Genomic DNA, 14471 nt, shown 5'->3' with positions numbered 1-14471 from the left:
AATTTATATCACTATTTAAAATACATTAAATATTTTAATATTTATGATGACCACTTAAACAATTATTTCCATGGTTATAGAATAACTAAGTATAACAACATATATATATATATGTATTTTGCTGCTAATATTATTTTTATATTTTTCTTGCTAATATTTTTGAGGATTTTCTTTTCTCTTACTTTTTCAGTGCTATAACTAAGCACCATATAATTGAAGTGACATTATAATGCCAATATCTACTCAGATTTTTTAGTTTGAGGAGCAGAAGGTCATTCGAGTTACCCTAAGAAAACTTTATTAGTGGCATACACATAGACTGGGATTGGAATTGAGAAATATGGGAAAGAGAGGACAGTCTATCTACCCATGAATTGCCATCTTGCTCCCACTGTACATTCTCATAGAGTTTCTTCCTCATTCTGTCTGCAAATATCTCTTCACGTACAAAGTGTCAGATTCTTTTTATATTGTCATTACAATATTGTAATATTGTCATGCAGATAATGTAACACAGTTTCCCTTGTCTCTGTATCATGACCTTTCAGCTTCAGCACTTACTGCTGAGTGGAAAATTCTCTTCACATTTCCTTACTCGGATTCCCATGAAATAAGCTGGGACTGGCCAGCTTTATCTTTTCACATCACACCATGCCACAAACCCCTGCCGTGCTCTGTGGTGTCTGCCATCAGGTCAAAAGCCAAACCCACTTCCAGTTAGAGTTTGGGAAGTTGATACTATGCCTTGTGAAATATGGCTGCCTCCTTAGCAGGAGATAATATGAAAATTTTAAATGACATAATCCAAAAGGAGACAAGTATAAAGGAACAAAGTACAGATATGACAAGTAAAAAGCAAATAGAAAGACAATTTATTTAAAACCATATATAGCAATAATTACATTAAATATGATTTTTAAAAAACATTTCAGCTAAAAGGCAGAAATAATCAGACTAAATAAAATAACAGGACTACATGATATCTAAAAGAAATCCCCTTTACATATAGAGACAACAATAGGTTAAAAGTAGCAAGATGGAACAAAGATGCCCCATGAAACACTAATAAGAAACCTAGAGCTTCCCTGGTGGTGCAGTGGTTGGGAATCCGCCTGCCCATGCAGGGGACACGGGTTCGTGCCCTGGTCCATGAAGATCCCACATTCCGCGAAGCGGCTGGGCCCATGAGCCATGGCCACTGAGCCTGCGCGTCTGGAGCCTGTGCGTCCGGAGCCTGTGCTCCACAATGGGAGAGGCCACAACAGTGAGAGGCCCACATACCGCAAAAGAAACCTAGAATGTCTACGTGACTAGCAGACCAGGCAGTCTTCTGGAAAAGCACTGGTATTAATTTGTGTTACTTTTTCTTTCTCAATTATCAAATCTTTCAAGTTAAACTCTGAAGTTGCATGCTTGTAATTTTATTCATGCAGTAGATATTGTATCCTCAGCATCCAGAACAAAATTCTGCTATTATAAATTAGTTATTTCCAAGTTAATATGGATCTCCTAATTTTAGGTGAACAAGTTATTATCGCAACACACTTCAACACAATTCGTCAATCACTCTTACTGTTATATTAAATTATAAATGTCATAGTACAGTTACAAATAAATAATAAGCTATTTCCTTAAATATTTTACAGTAGTTAATTTTTTTTCAAGTTAAAGATTTAGAAAGTTGGATGCATTCCACCATTTCTACTTTTAGCATAACTAGTGTTATCTGGGACACAGGGCATTTTGACCTTAAGTTGCTTTTTAGAAATGTCCTTTAGTGGCACTGGAACTCAGGGGCACTGACCAGCTAGAGGACTGGAGTGTGCCTCCCTGAGTTCAGCTGAGTTGATGGATCAGAACATTCAGCACCTGGGAACTTGGACAGCTCAAAGGATAACCTTGGTTTCTGTGATTTTGCCTCATTCATTTAGTTTGACATTTCTGAGATGGAGTTTTGTTACCACCTAGCAACATATGTCAATGGACTGAGGAAATGAGATTGCTGAAGTGCAGTGGACATTGGGAGAAAAAATAAGGTAGATGTGGATCACATTTAAAATAAGCCAAAGCTTTGCAGGGAAAGTGTAAGTTTGGGGGATTTAAAGGAGTGAGAGATATATATATACTTTGTTCCAAACTAAATTTTCCATAGTCCTTGGTTTTAGAAATTGATACATATTCATGTGAAGGATATTTGTTTTGAATATATGCAGTGACAGCTAAAAGTCTGTTAAAACTCAAAATACAATGAATTAATTCTATGCTATTCCTCTCCTATTTATTCCTATCCAGATCTATTCAGCTAACTATTTTATTCACTTCAATAGAGTTCTTCACACACAAATAATGAGAAATTCTCAAACAAATGTTCTCTTGATCTTTTTCTTATACTGTCTTACCTGTGATTGTTGCAGCAAATGCATGTGACTGATTAATAAATCCTATTTTTACATTTAAATTAGTTACTAAAACTACTGCTCAAATCCAGAACTAAATCAATGTAGATTACAGATATAGTATTTTTAATCACTTAATATTTTCTCAGTTCTAACAAATGTAGCCTTTTAATACTTTATTCTCTGGAGGGGATGGCATAGAACAAAGTACACTAACAATAGTTAGGTTTTCATAAAACTCTTTTAGTAAGCATTTTATCATTCAGGGCTATATTTGACAACTCTCACATTAGAAGTAATATCAGCTGGAGTAATTAGAAATGAAGTAAATAGTGACAATTAGAGTGTATTTTCCATGTATTCAAACAATGTAGTGTAAAAAACATACATTTTAAGACAAACAAACAAAAAAAGTATTAAAATGAATTATTTTAATGACTTCCCTGGTGGTCCAATGGTAAAGAATCTGCCTTCCAATGCAGGGGAAGCTGTTTGGATCCCTGGTGGGAGAACTAAGATCTCACATGCCTCAGGGCAGCTAAGCATGCGCGCCACAACTACTGAACTCTTAAACCTCGGCCAGAGAGCCCACATGCCTCCACTACACAGCCCACGTGCTCTGGAGCCTGCGTGCTGCAACTAGAGAAGAGAAAACCCACATGCCACAACTAGAGAGAAGACAGTGTGCCACAACTAAAGATCCCACATATGTCCCACGTGCTGCAACTAAGACCCAACGCAGCCAAAAAATAAATAAAATAAATATTAAAATGAATTATTTGCAAAAGCATTAGACATTTTTATTTCTCTTTAATTACAATTTTAGGGCTTCCCTGGTGGCGCAGTGATTGGGAGTCCGCCTGCTGATGCAGGGGCACGGGTTCGTGCCCCGTTCCAGGATGATCCCACACGCTGCGGAGCGGCTGGGCCCGTGGGCCATGGCCGCTGAGCCTGCGTTCCGCAGTAGCAGGGGCCACAACAGTGAGAGGTCCGCAAACCACAAAAAATAAATAAATAAATAAATAAAATTAATTTCCCTAGATGTTAAAACTTTATGGAAACAAAGAGAGATCTTTCTTGGCAAGTCAGAAAAAAAGTATTGTTTTCTTTATTTTTTAAGTGACATACAAATATTAATATTTTCTTTAAAAATTAGCCAATATTATAGATGCAGACTTAATTTTAAAAACAATGATATATGAAAAGATAAAAGTAATATTTTCAATAGACCCTAAGGTTTTTTTTGTTTTTTTTTTTTTCGGTACGTGGGTCTCTCACTGTCGTGGCCTCTCCTGTTGCGGAGCACAGGCTCCGGACGTGCAGGCTCAGTGGCCATGGCTCACCGGCCCAGCTACTCCGCGGCATGTGGGATCTTCCCGGACTGGAGCACAAACCCATGTCCCATGCATTAGCAGGCAGACTCTCAACCACTGCGCTACCAGGGAAGCCCAAGACTCTAAGTTTTTTAACATGATTTTAAAGTAAACTTTTAGAAAATGAGTATAAAAGCTAATGTTTTTAAATGTAATAAAAATTTGACATATTTTAAAGGTAATTGGCAATAATATATATTTTCTTTGAAGAATTTTCCTGATATAAATTTCAACAGCTGTTTAAACCTAATAGATATGCACTACTACATGAGCACATGTTTTTAATTGTCAAAAGGAGTGATTTTTAATTTAGACAAACCATTCATCAAGTGACACATTTATTTTGTGCTCAGAATTATGCACTTCAGGTAATGTGGCTTTACCATAAAGATAGTATATATACGGGATTAATAGACATGTTTAAATGCAACTGCTCACCTCCTCTCGTAATAGAAATCCATCAAGCTTAGAATCCCAATTGTAAATCAATAACACACATAAATTATCTGACTCTTCCCTTCACTACAAGTGAATCCTTGTATTGTAGCGAAGGAGTCCTTTCCACATTTTAGACCTTCATAAAGTTCATTTAAAGAAACTGTTGCTTCTTTCACCTTGGAGACCTATGGATGAAGTGGCTACATTTGGCAACTAAGCCCTTTAAATTAAATTAGAAATATTTAGGGGAGTTGGGGGAGGGAGGAATTGGGAGCTTGGGGTTAGCAGATGTAAACTAATATATAAAGAACGGATAAACAACAAGGTCCTACTGTATAGCATAGGAAACGATAGTCAATATCGTGTGATAAACCGTAATGGAAAATAATATGAAGAAGAATATATATATATACAATATATATATTATATATTATTATACTATATATATAGTATATTTTATATATATATATACACACACATATACACGTAACTGAATCACTTTGCTGTACAGTAGAAATTAGCACATTATAAATTAACTATACTTCAATAAAATAAATTAAAAAAAGAAATATTTGATAGGGTGATGTTCTTGCCTATAAAATGAGAAATAATTCAAAGTAAAAAGAGAAAGAATCTTAGAGAATATTAGAAAATAATTTTAAGAATGCAATATTTTATGTTCCTCACTGTATAAACACACATATGCTAACACAGAGACTCTACTATGTGCTATACACGTGGACTTTCACATGCAGTTCATCCAAAGTCACCTGTACCTCTGTAACCCTCATGTCATTTTTATACTCCATTTCTACCAGGCTGAAGTTCAAGTCAGTTAATTCAACCTCTCCTACTTAATTAGCTCTTTCCTCTCACAGTTGTGCATTAGACATTACTCTTGATCACATACAGTATAAACAAAAATGCTAACTTTGGTAAGAAGTGGGATTTACAGGTAGCTTAACTAGTAAGGATACCAGGTAGTTTGCAGAATTAAAGAAAAAACTATAGGAACTGCCAGGACACGTTTTTTCGCACACACTCCTCTCCTCCAACATATAGATCTCCATGTGAAGGGAACATGGTGTTGGCTGCACCAACTGAAACATTGGCAGAAAGAAAAAGCTTCTCTCAGCATCAGTTCCAGGGAAAGGCTCTGTCTGGGACTATTCCAGGTCCATGCTCACCCCTGAATCAACCGTAATTGCCAAAGGGATGGGGTTCGCTCTGTGTCTTAGCTTGAGTTATTCTGCAATAAGAATTGAGATAAATTATTTGCATGCAAGTACCTTATTTGAGGTCCCAGGGATTATTGCAAGGGGGTGGGGAAATAACAGAAGGAAGAGAGTGGTTTAATGAGAAGGTTATTGCTGTGGACAACCAAGGACCCAGGCTGGTGGAGAGTCTCTTAGAAATAATTTGCCACATAACTCAGAGTTGTCACAGTCAGCAAGAAAGCTGAGGTGTACATCCACAAATCCTCTTTGCTTGTGCATATCTCTGTTGTAAATGGGAAAGCTCTTACTACTTCGTACTCTAATGGTTAGTTAAATTATGTATCTCTTCCTTGAACTTAAAAGCCTTGAGGGCGTGTCATTGCCACTTTTAATTTCTCCATAACCTATCTCAAGACTTGACACATGGTAGGAAATCCATATATGTTTGTTGACTCAGTTAATAAGGAATACAATTTTTAGATTTCTAAAACACTACCAACATGCAGTTGCAAGATTCACATGTGTTGTGTACAGAGCACAGTTTAGAGAAGAAAAAAACATATGTAGTATAAAATAAATTGTGAGCTGTGTAAATTTATTGCACACTAAATCACCAAAGCTAACACTATAGGGGGACCGAGAATAAACCACATTTGTTTCTAGGAATCTTATAAAATTATATATGTCTTTCTGTTCATTATTTTTATATTTATTAAAACACTGATTTTTTAATCAGATAAACTGTTTAAACAAATAGGATTATTCTCTGCCTATTTTCCAATAGAAAATGTTCATTGTTCATAGGGAACAAATTAACTCACCTCAGGTCTAATCAGAAGGCAGAAGGATTTCCCTTACTTTCTGTTGCAAAACATGATCACAGTAATTCTGGTGTTTTACTACAGTAGCTAATATTGGACCAAATGGATTAGATTGTTGTTTTGCCTACAAGTGTCAGTCACATGAACCAAAATACTTTACCGGCTGAGCAATCGATTTGGCATAAATCAAAGTATTAACTTTTTTTTTTTTTTTTTGGCCATGCGGCTTAGTTCCCTAAACAGGGATAGAACCTGGGCCCTCAAGCAGTGAAAGCACAGAGTCCTAACCACTGAACAGCCAGGGAATTACTAACTTCAAGGTAAATTTTAACACCATTTATAATTTAGTTGTCTAGTATGTAGTTACATTATCACCATAGCTCTGGGATTTTATTTATACTTATATTTAAATTGTGATAAAATTTATAAACTGATTAAAAGTTATGAACAAAATTTCAGAAATGTGGATGCTCAACTCTCAGTTGTTAAGCCTTAACACTCTTGTCTCATGAACCTGCCATATTCTAGTCACTTGACAAACACCAACAACTTAAAAAGAGTTCTAGTGCACCTTCCAAATCCTGTCTAAGATGTTAAGTCTTGGGATTCTTTGTGGTTTACAATTTCAGTACTTTTAAAAATGGAATTTGATCAGAATATTTTCTTAAAGAAATGATATGATGGCTCTGAAATACAGCTTATTTTAAATAACAGCTATAAAATTAAATCACAGCATAGTGCTTATGGTATCCAATAGTCGACCTCTTTTTAATATTCTAAGGTAGTTTTTTAATGTTGCTGACTTTAGCTTTGATCTGCTACAGAGGTTGAAGAATACCAGTAAAGGCAATAGTAAGTAAACATTTTTACAATAGTTATGTTATAAATATGTTTAAATAAAAACATATATATAAAAATATGTTTATATATAAAACATTTATATGTATACTTGTATATTTACATATAAATAATATATTAAACATATATACAATATTACACATGATATATTATATAACATATAATATATATTATGTATTGTATAATAATATAACATTATATAATATATATAACATAATATGTATATAATATAATACATTATATTAAAAATAATATATATTATTATATACTATAATAATATATTGTAATTTATAATAATATAATATATTATATAATTTAATTTAATAATAATGGGTGGTATACTATATATTATATAGTATAATAAATATTATATATAATATATTATATGACATCTTATAATATAATATTGGGTTGGCCAAAAAGTTCATTCTGTTTTTTCTGCAACATCTTCTATATTATATAATAATTAGTAATGCATTATGTTATATATAATATATTATATAAAATATATATCATATGCATTATATTCATAACATATTAAGCATATTAAATATATTATTATATGTCTATATAATACATAATTTATAATATTATTATAAATAATATAATATAAATTTTAAGGATATTTTATGATGTTTTTAGTATATTATATACTTATAATATATATTATATTATATATAATATATTAACTATATTATTATAATATAACATATATCATTACATAATATATGCTGAATAATATAACATATTGTTTTTAGTATCATTATATATTATTTCATATAATATGACATATATTATATATAATATATTATATTATTATAGTATAATTATATTTATAATTATATATAATATATTATATTATAATATATTATATTTATAATTATATAAATATATGTTATTTATATCTTATTATAAATATTATAAATTATAATATATAATATATTATATTACATGACATCTATTATATATTATATAATATATTATATAATATAACATAGATTTTACATTATATAAAATATATGTTATATATATTTTATATATAATATGTAGTATAATATATAATATATTGTATTATAATATATATTAATATATTATATATTAACATATATAATGTATCATTTTATTATATGTTATATACAATATATATTAAATACTAATATATTCTATATATAAGATATATAAATGATATATATTGATATATAAATTATAATTAATAATTATATTTGATATATAAATATAATGATATATAAATTATATATCAAAATGATATATAAATTAATAATACATGTAAAATTATTATAATTACATTATTATACTATATACTATTATGTATTATGTATAATAATATTATATATTTATATATTTATAATATATAAATATATATTTATATATAAATATACATATATATGTTTATATATATAAAACTTTTTTACAGTAGTTATGTTATAAATATATTTATATATAAACATATATATGTTTATATATAAAACTTATGTTTATATATAAATATGTTTATATATATAAAACAAAATATTTTAGAAATGATGTGCACTCCACCAATACTTTGTGCTGAATAATAATTAAAAATGAATAAACAGAAGATTCACTGTGCCCACATGCCACTCTACCCAAAGCACTGCTTTGAAGAGTCATAATCTCTGAAGCCTTTTGTAGAATGATGACGTTCCAAGAAAAAAAGTGATTTTGCTCACGTACTATGGCACAGTGTAAATTGTCCCTAAGCTATTTTTGTGCGTGCTCTGGAGTTTAGCAATCTTATTATTGTTTGCTAGGAGACAAGAAGCTTTTATGATATCTCCAAACTTACTTTCCCCTAATCCCACAACAGGAAATTAATCTTACAAGATTATATACATTTATTAAATTCATTTATGAATTGAAAATGAATTATTAAAATATTATTTGAAAAAAATGCCTATCTTGTAGAAAATTATCTCTGGTGAAAATGGAGGCGGTTGTATTCATATTGAGGAAATATACTACTGCTCCTCAAGAAACATTTGTCTATTACTTATATTCTTAGAATATATTAGTAGCAGAGGTAAAGCATCATGGAATAATTCTGTGGAGTAAATTAGCTCTTCCCCTGCTATTGACTATTTTTTCAAAAATTTCACTTTCAATCTTTGTTATAAAGAATAATATTCTATTATCTACTTCATAATTACTGTGATTTTCATGACGTTGGCGCTCCCCTCATGTTTTGTTTTAGCTCTATGTTTCTGCCTCATTCCTGGAAACATTTACTCATATGCTTTATACAACTGTGTTGTATGCTTTATAAAGCCCATGTCAATTTTACAAAAATAATTACTAATGGATTTCCAGATTCTAGTTCTAATCCCTCAGAAGGCCCAGAAGTTTCTGCCATTTACACAGGTTCATGGACTTGCCTCTACGTATCATTATAGAAGATTACCTTATATCCTCAGGAAATCTTCGAGGATTTGTAGAAACAAAGGGGAAATTACTTTGACCAAGACAACGAATGAATGAATACAGTCTAAATTGGCCTTTTTTGGACAGAAGATTAAATGAGCATTGTCCTTATCTTTAAAGGACTCCTGTTCTAGTAAAGTCAGTAACAAGGAAAGAGATATAAACACATAAGTAACTATTAGAAAATAAATAGCTGTTTTTTTATATATATATTATGTTTATGACACATTCCAGTTATGCCAAAAATCAACCATGGGCTAATTTTATGGCAGAAGCATTCCCGCTGAAGATGGTAATATCTTTTGCATAGCCCACAATACAGGAGCAGCAAACATTTACTCAGAGCTCCTGCAAATTAACCAGACCTCTTCCAGTTACAACTGAAGAGATCTCAATCAATCATCTTTAATGATAATAAATTAAGTTACTGTTTGATATGACCCAAGAAACCAGAAGCAGCCTGGCTTCAAGTGTGACAGGGTCCAGGGGCTCCAATGATGTCCTTTGATCTGCCCATTCTCTGTCTCTTACATGGGATCTCTCTTATTGTACAAAGTAGCCACCAGAGTCACATGATACTAGTTTAGCAATCTAAGCAGAAAGAAGTGATGCTCCATGGGAAAAGATATAGTGAAGCATTTGGTTACTGTAGATTGAACCTATGCCCATTTCTAACTACTGCTGTTGTTAGGAACACTACATGGAGAAAATTATTCAGGAAAGAAAGACTGTTAACAAAGAATAAGAGAGGATTTCTGAAAGAACTTAGTTTTAAAAAGAACCAAAGTTATAAAGTCTCTCCTTTCCCCCCATGCTATTCAGGTTAACTTTTTATATTATTTCCCCAGTATGTTTATATATCTGAGTTTGGAGTCAGATATTCCCCCATATATAGATCTTTCTCTCACCCATTCTTAAGAAGCTACCAGCCTATATGGACAAAACAAACAATGAGATCAAACATTAAAACAAATATAAGCCCTTACCTTCTCTGCAAATGCAATAATGATTTCCATCTACCAAAGTCAAGCATGTTGAATTGTTTTGGCAAGGATCGCTGAGTGGATCGCAGGGGTTATAGTGTTGATGGCAAAATTTTCCAGTATAAAAGGGTGGGCACAGGCACACAAATTGCCCAGGGATGGAAGATTCATGACAAAGACCTCCATTCATGCATGGGTCAGAGTCACATTCATTTATTTCTTCACTACAATTCTGTCCAGTCCATCCAGATGTACAGTCACAGCTGAAATGAATATTTAAGAAATATGAACCATACTATTTCAAATTCATTCTTCACATTTTCGATGTAATGACTACATTGAACGAATGTGTGGCATTTTCTCATTTATAACAAGATTAATAAATTACACATATTTTAAAATATTGTTTGCCTAATTTCCTGAGAAAACTTAATGTATGTTACTGCCAAACTGACTTTATTGACTGATAGAGATTTAAGAAGCATTTGGTAAATTTTCTAACATAGGCCACTGAGACGTATCTGAGAACAACAAGGCTGCCAATTGCAATTTTAGCAACTGTTGAGCTGAAATAACAATTGAGAACATTTCCTCAAGTATTTCTTTTATGTAAAATAATTTTCACAGATGGGATCACTGTTTATAAGCCTAAGATGATATTTAATTCAATTGCTTTAACAACGTGTGATTCTTCAAATCACAAGAGTATTTATCACAAGGTGATACTTTATGTTAAGCAGCTGTTTTTGTTTCAGTTTTTGTAAGCTTTAAAAAACATCTTTTCTATTAATATTTGAATAATGTAGGAAAATTGAAGAGAAAGCAAACAAAAAAGTAAAGAATTTGGATGTTTGTCTATATATCACAGACTCTAGCTCAGTCTCTCTCAAATTTCTCTTGGAAATTTTGATTTCAAAAAGCACTTTAGCCAAACATTTTCCATCAAGCTAGGCTAGTTCTGCTCCTAAGAGCAGGAGGATTCTAACAGTGTAGGAAAAAGCGTTTTCCACATGAAGTATTATTCAAATAAGGTAAATGAACAGATAATAGTGAAACCTGCAGACACAGAGTCAATGTGAGTATTGTCGATCTACTGACTGAATGGACATCAATTTTACACTGAGGGCAGGTTCAGTGAGAGAGCAGGTGTCAGTCTGTGGGCAGGTAGAGCCCCAAATTGTGAGTAAATGTACCATCGGCAAGTAGCACATCATGGGACAAGGCACAGGAGATACTAGAAGAACTGTTTTTAGAGAAAAAAATTTCCATTGCTGATAGTTTAGATAGTTAAGATAACTTTAAAAAAGTATTACATTGCTGAAAGATCTAATTTGTTCATGATAAGCAATATCTTGCTTAAAAGAAAGAGGAGAGGAGAGGAGGGGAGAGAGAGGAGGAGGAAAGAAGGAAGGAAGGAAGGTAGGAAAGAAAGGAGGGAGGAAGGAAAGAAAGAAAGAAAGAAAGAAAGAAAGAAAGAAAGAAAGAAAGAAAGAAAGAAAGAAAGAAAGAAAGAAAGAAAGAAAGAAAGAAAGAAAGAAAAAGAAAGAAAGAAAGAAAGAGTAAGGGAAAGAAAGAACCTCATGTTTAGACCATTCCATATTAATAAATACAGAAGATACCAGTACAGTGAGAGGAGAGAGCTGAATGACTGGCTTGCACCTGTTCATGAGCTTGAATTCTAGATAGATATAGTTGCCATTGAAACGAATACTAAAATTAATAGGTGGTAAGATGATTGGAGTCATAATTGATTAATAATATGTCTACTAGTTCAATAAGAATAAATCCAGTCTAAAAAAAAAAGAAAAAAACAGTGGATTCTACAGCTATTATTTTATTTTTTAATTTGGTAATGTGCAGAAAGAGATTGCTACCATGCAAATTGAATATTTCTTTGTAAGGTATGTTCGCATAAGGCAAACTTTACAACTGAAACAATTCATACCTTTGAAATATAAATATATATTTTGAATATGTTATTTCCCTTAAGAATGAGTAAAAATAATTGATACTTTCATTTTTCTTTCTAAAAAAATAATGACATTATTTTGGTGACTATCCATCCTCGTTTCCCTAGACAGTCCTGGATTAGGTCTTTTGTTTAATAAAATTATTTACAGGGTACTCTTTCACTTACAAAAGTGTCTCAGGTGCTCTTCTGTTCATCTTTGATTATCTCCTATGTCACTTAGTAAAACTGAAAATTTTCCAGAAAAGGCAATACTATCACTTACTTGCTAATCCTGCACCTGCCTTCATTTGCTCTAAAATGTGTTTGCCACACCCTTTAAGAATTCAACACTTATATTACCTTGTATTATGAACATTTGCATGGCTTTCCTCCACTGTTAAGCTCTGATTCCTTGATGTGTAAGAATTGTCTGAATCCCCATACTCTCATGTATATAATATATGTTGAAAATATTATAAATATTAATTAATATAAGGTCTTTAGTTAGAATCATATAGACGAGCTTAATGAATTTGATAATCTCAGCAAATTGTTGTAAAGATTAAATGAGATAATGAATAAAAAGTGTATATAGATCCTGACATCAACATTGCCCAGTTACCCAAAGTGGTTACGAGGTGCTGTCACAGAATTTAAAAAAAAAACATTTTTTACCCTATTTATGCCTAAATAAAATATGCATCTCAAAAATGAGTATTGTTTCAATTTCTAGTGCTAATTTTCATTTTTCAAATTACATCCTATTTGTCACAACTGTCAAATATATTACATAATGTGATACTTCCAATAAAACTTTGAAATTAGTAGAACTATTCTTACTCTCACTATACAAATGAGATGGCTTGAAGTACAAAGGATACAAGTGATTTATCCAAAGTCATATGGTCATATGGTTAACAAACTTGAGCTCTGAAAGCCAGACATCTTCCTCCCAGTTTCCCTCTTTTTTTTTTTTTTGCATGTTTCAAATCCATTATAAGATCATTCAACATTTTGTGAAATAACATTAAAGTTAGGCATAACCAAATCTCAATAAAGTAGCTTCAGTGCATTTATTTTACTTGAAATTACTTTTAAGGGGGTGTTGCACAGATATTTGTTTTTCTTTTTCTTGTATTCTTTCATGAGTACATAATTGCAACTTAATTATTTTAAAAGAGTTCCCTGTGTATAACCTTCAATGCTTAAGTATTTAGCATATGCACTGAAGGTTTGTTTTATCGTCTCAAATTACAGGTTGCCAAGATTTCATGTGGTGTCCTTATGAGGATCGAGGCTTTGGTGCATCAACAGAATTGATGAGACCAAAGGCTATGTAGGTCAGTGGATATATTGTAGAAAATAAGGTTCCAAGGAACAAAGTCATTACTAGTAATTAAAAATCAGACTATACACTTATATATTTGAATCTGCTTTTGAACATACCAGAGAAGTTTGTCCTTGGTGGATGGAAAAATATATTTTATGTGAGAGCTTCAATCTGGTTCCTAGGTGTACCATGAAATAATTTAAGGATTCAGTATGATCTGGCAGGATATTTCAAACGCACAGCTAGAGGCAGAGTCTTTATGGATTAAAAAAACAACTAAACAAAAACACATACTCTATGACTTTTCAAATATACAATTTCCAGTAGTAAATATTTGAAAACTAATTTAGTGTGTACTTAATGGTAGACTAATATATTATAATTTGCTGTCTTTCCTAGAGAGAGAACCAAAAATCCACTGGCATAAACACATTGGATTCCTTCTAAGAACAGCATTTCAATTCTTAAATGTTGATTTAAAGAACCAAAGCTAATAATAGAAAATAAAGTAGTGTCATTGTAATGAAATAGGAAAAAAAGAGTATTCATGAAAGAAATAAATTAGCTTAAAAAGTTTTAGTAGATTCCAGCTTCTGAATACTTACCATTCTGCATGCTTATCTTACCATAAATATTGATATCCA

At 31.7% G+C, this 14471-nt stretch overlaps 1 protein-coding gene across 2 annotated transcripts in view; it reads right to left on the bottom strand.

Moving 5' to 3' along the window:
* Positions 1-14471, bottom strand: part of EYS (eyes shut homolog) — a 1666475-nt gene that overhangs the window by 1156219 nt on the left and 495785 nt on the right. For both annotated transcript variants that reach the window (XM_067702876.1, XM_067702877.1), the window contains exon 14: positions 10550-10809. In XM_067702876.1, the coding sequence (XP_067558977.1) occupies positions 10550-10809 (260 nt within the window). The remainder of the gene's footprint in view (positions 1-10549; positions 10810-14471) is intronic.

The sequence above is a fragment of the Pseudorca crassidens genome, chromosome 13 (assembly GCF_039906515.1).
Source record: "Pseudorca crassidens isolate mPseCra1 chromosome 13, mPseCra1.hap1, whole genome shotgun sequence".
In the NCBI taxonomy this organism is placed as follows: domain Eukaryota; kingdom Metazoa; phylum Chordata; class Mammalia; order Artiodactyla; family Delphinidae; genus Pseudorca; species Pseudorca crassidens.
The sequence above is the reverse complement of the archived record's forward strand: the minus strand, read 5'-3'. Positions and strand labels throughout refer to the sequence as shown.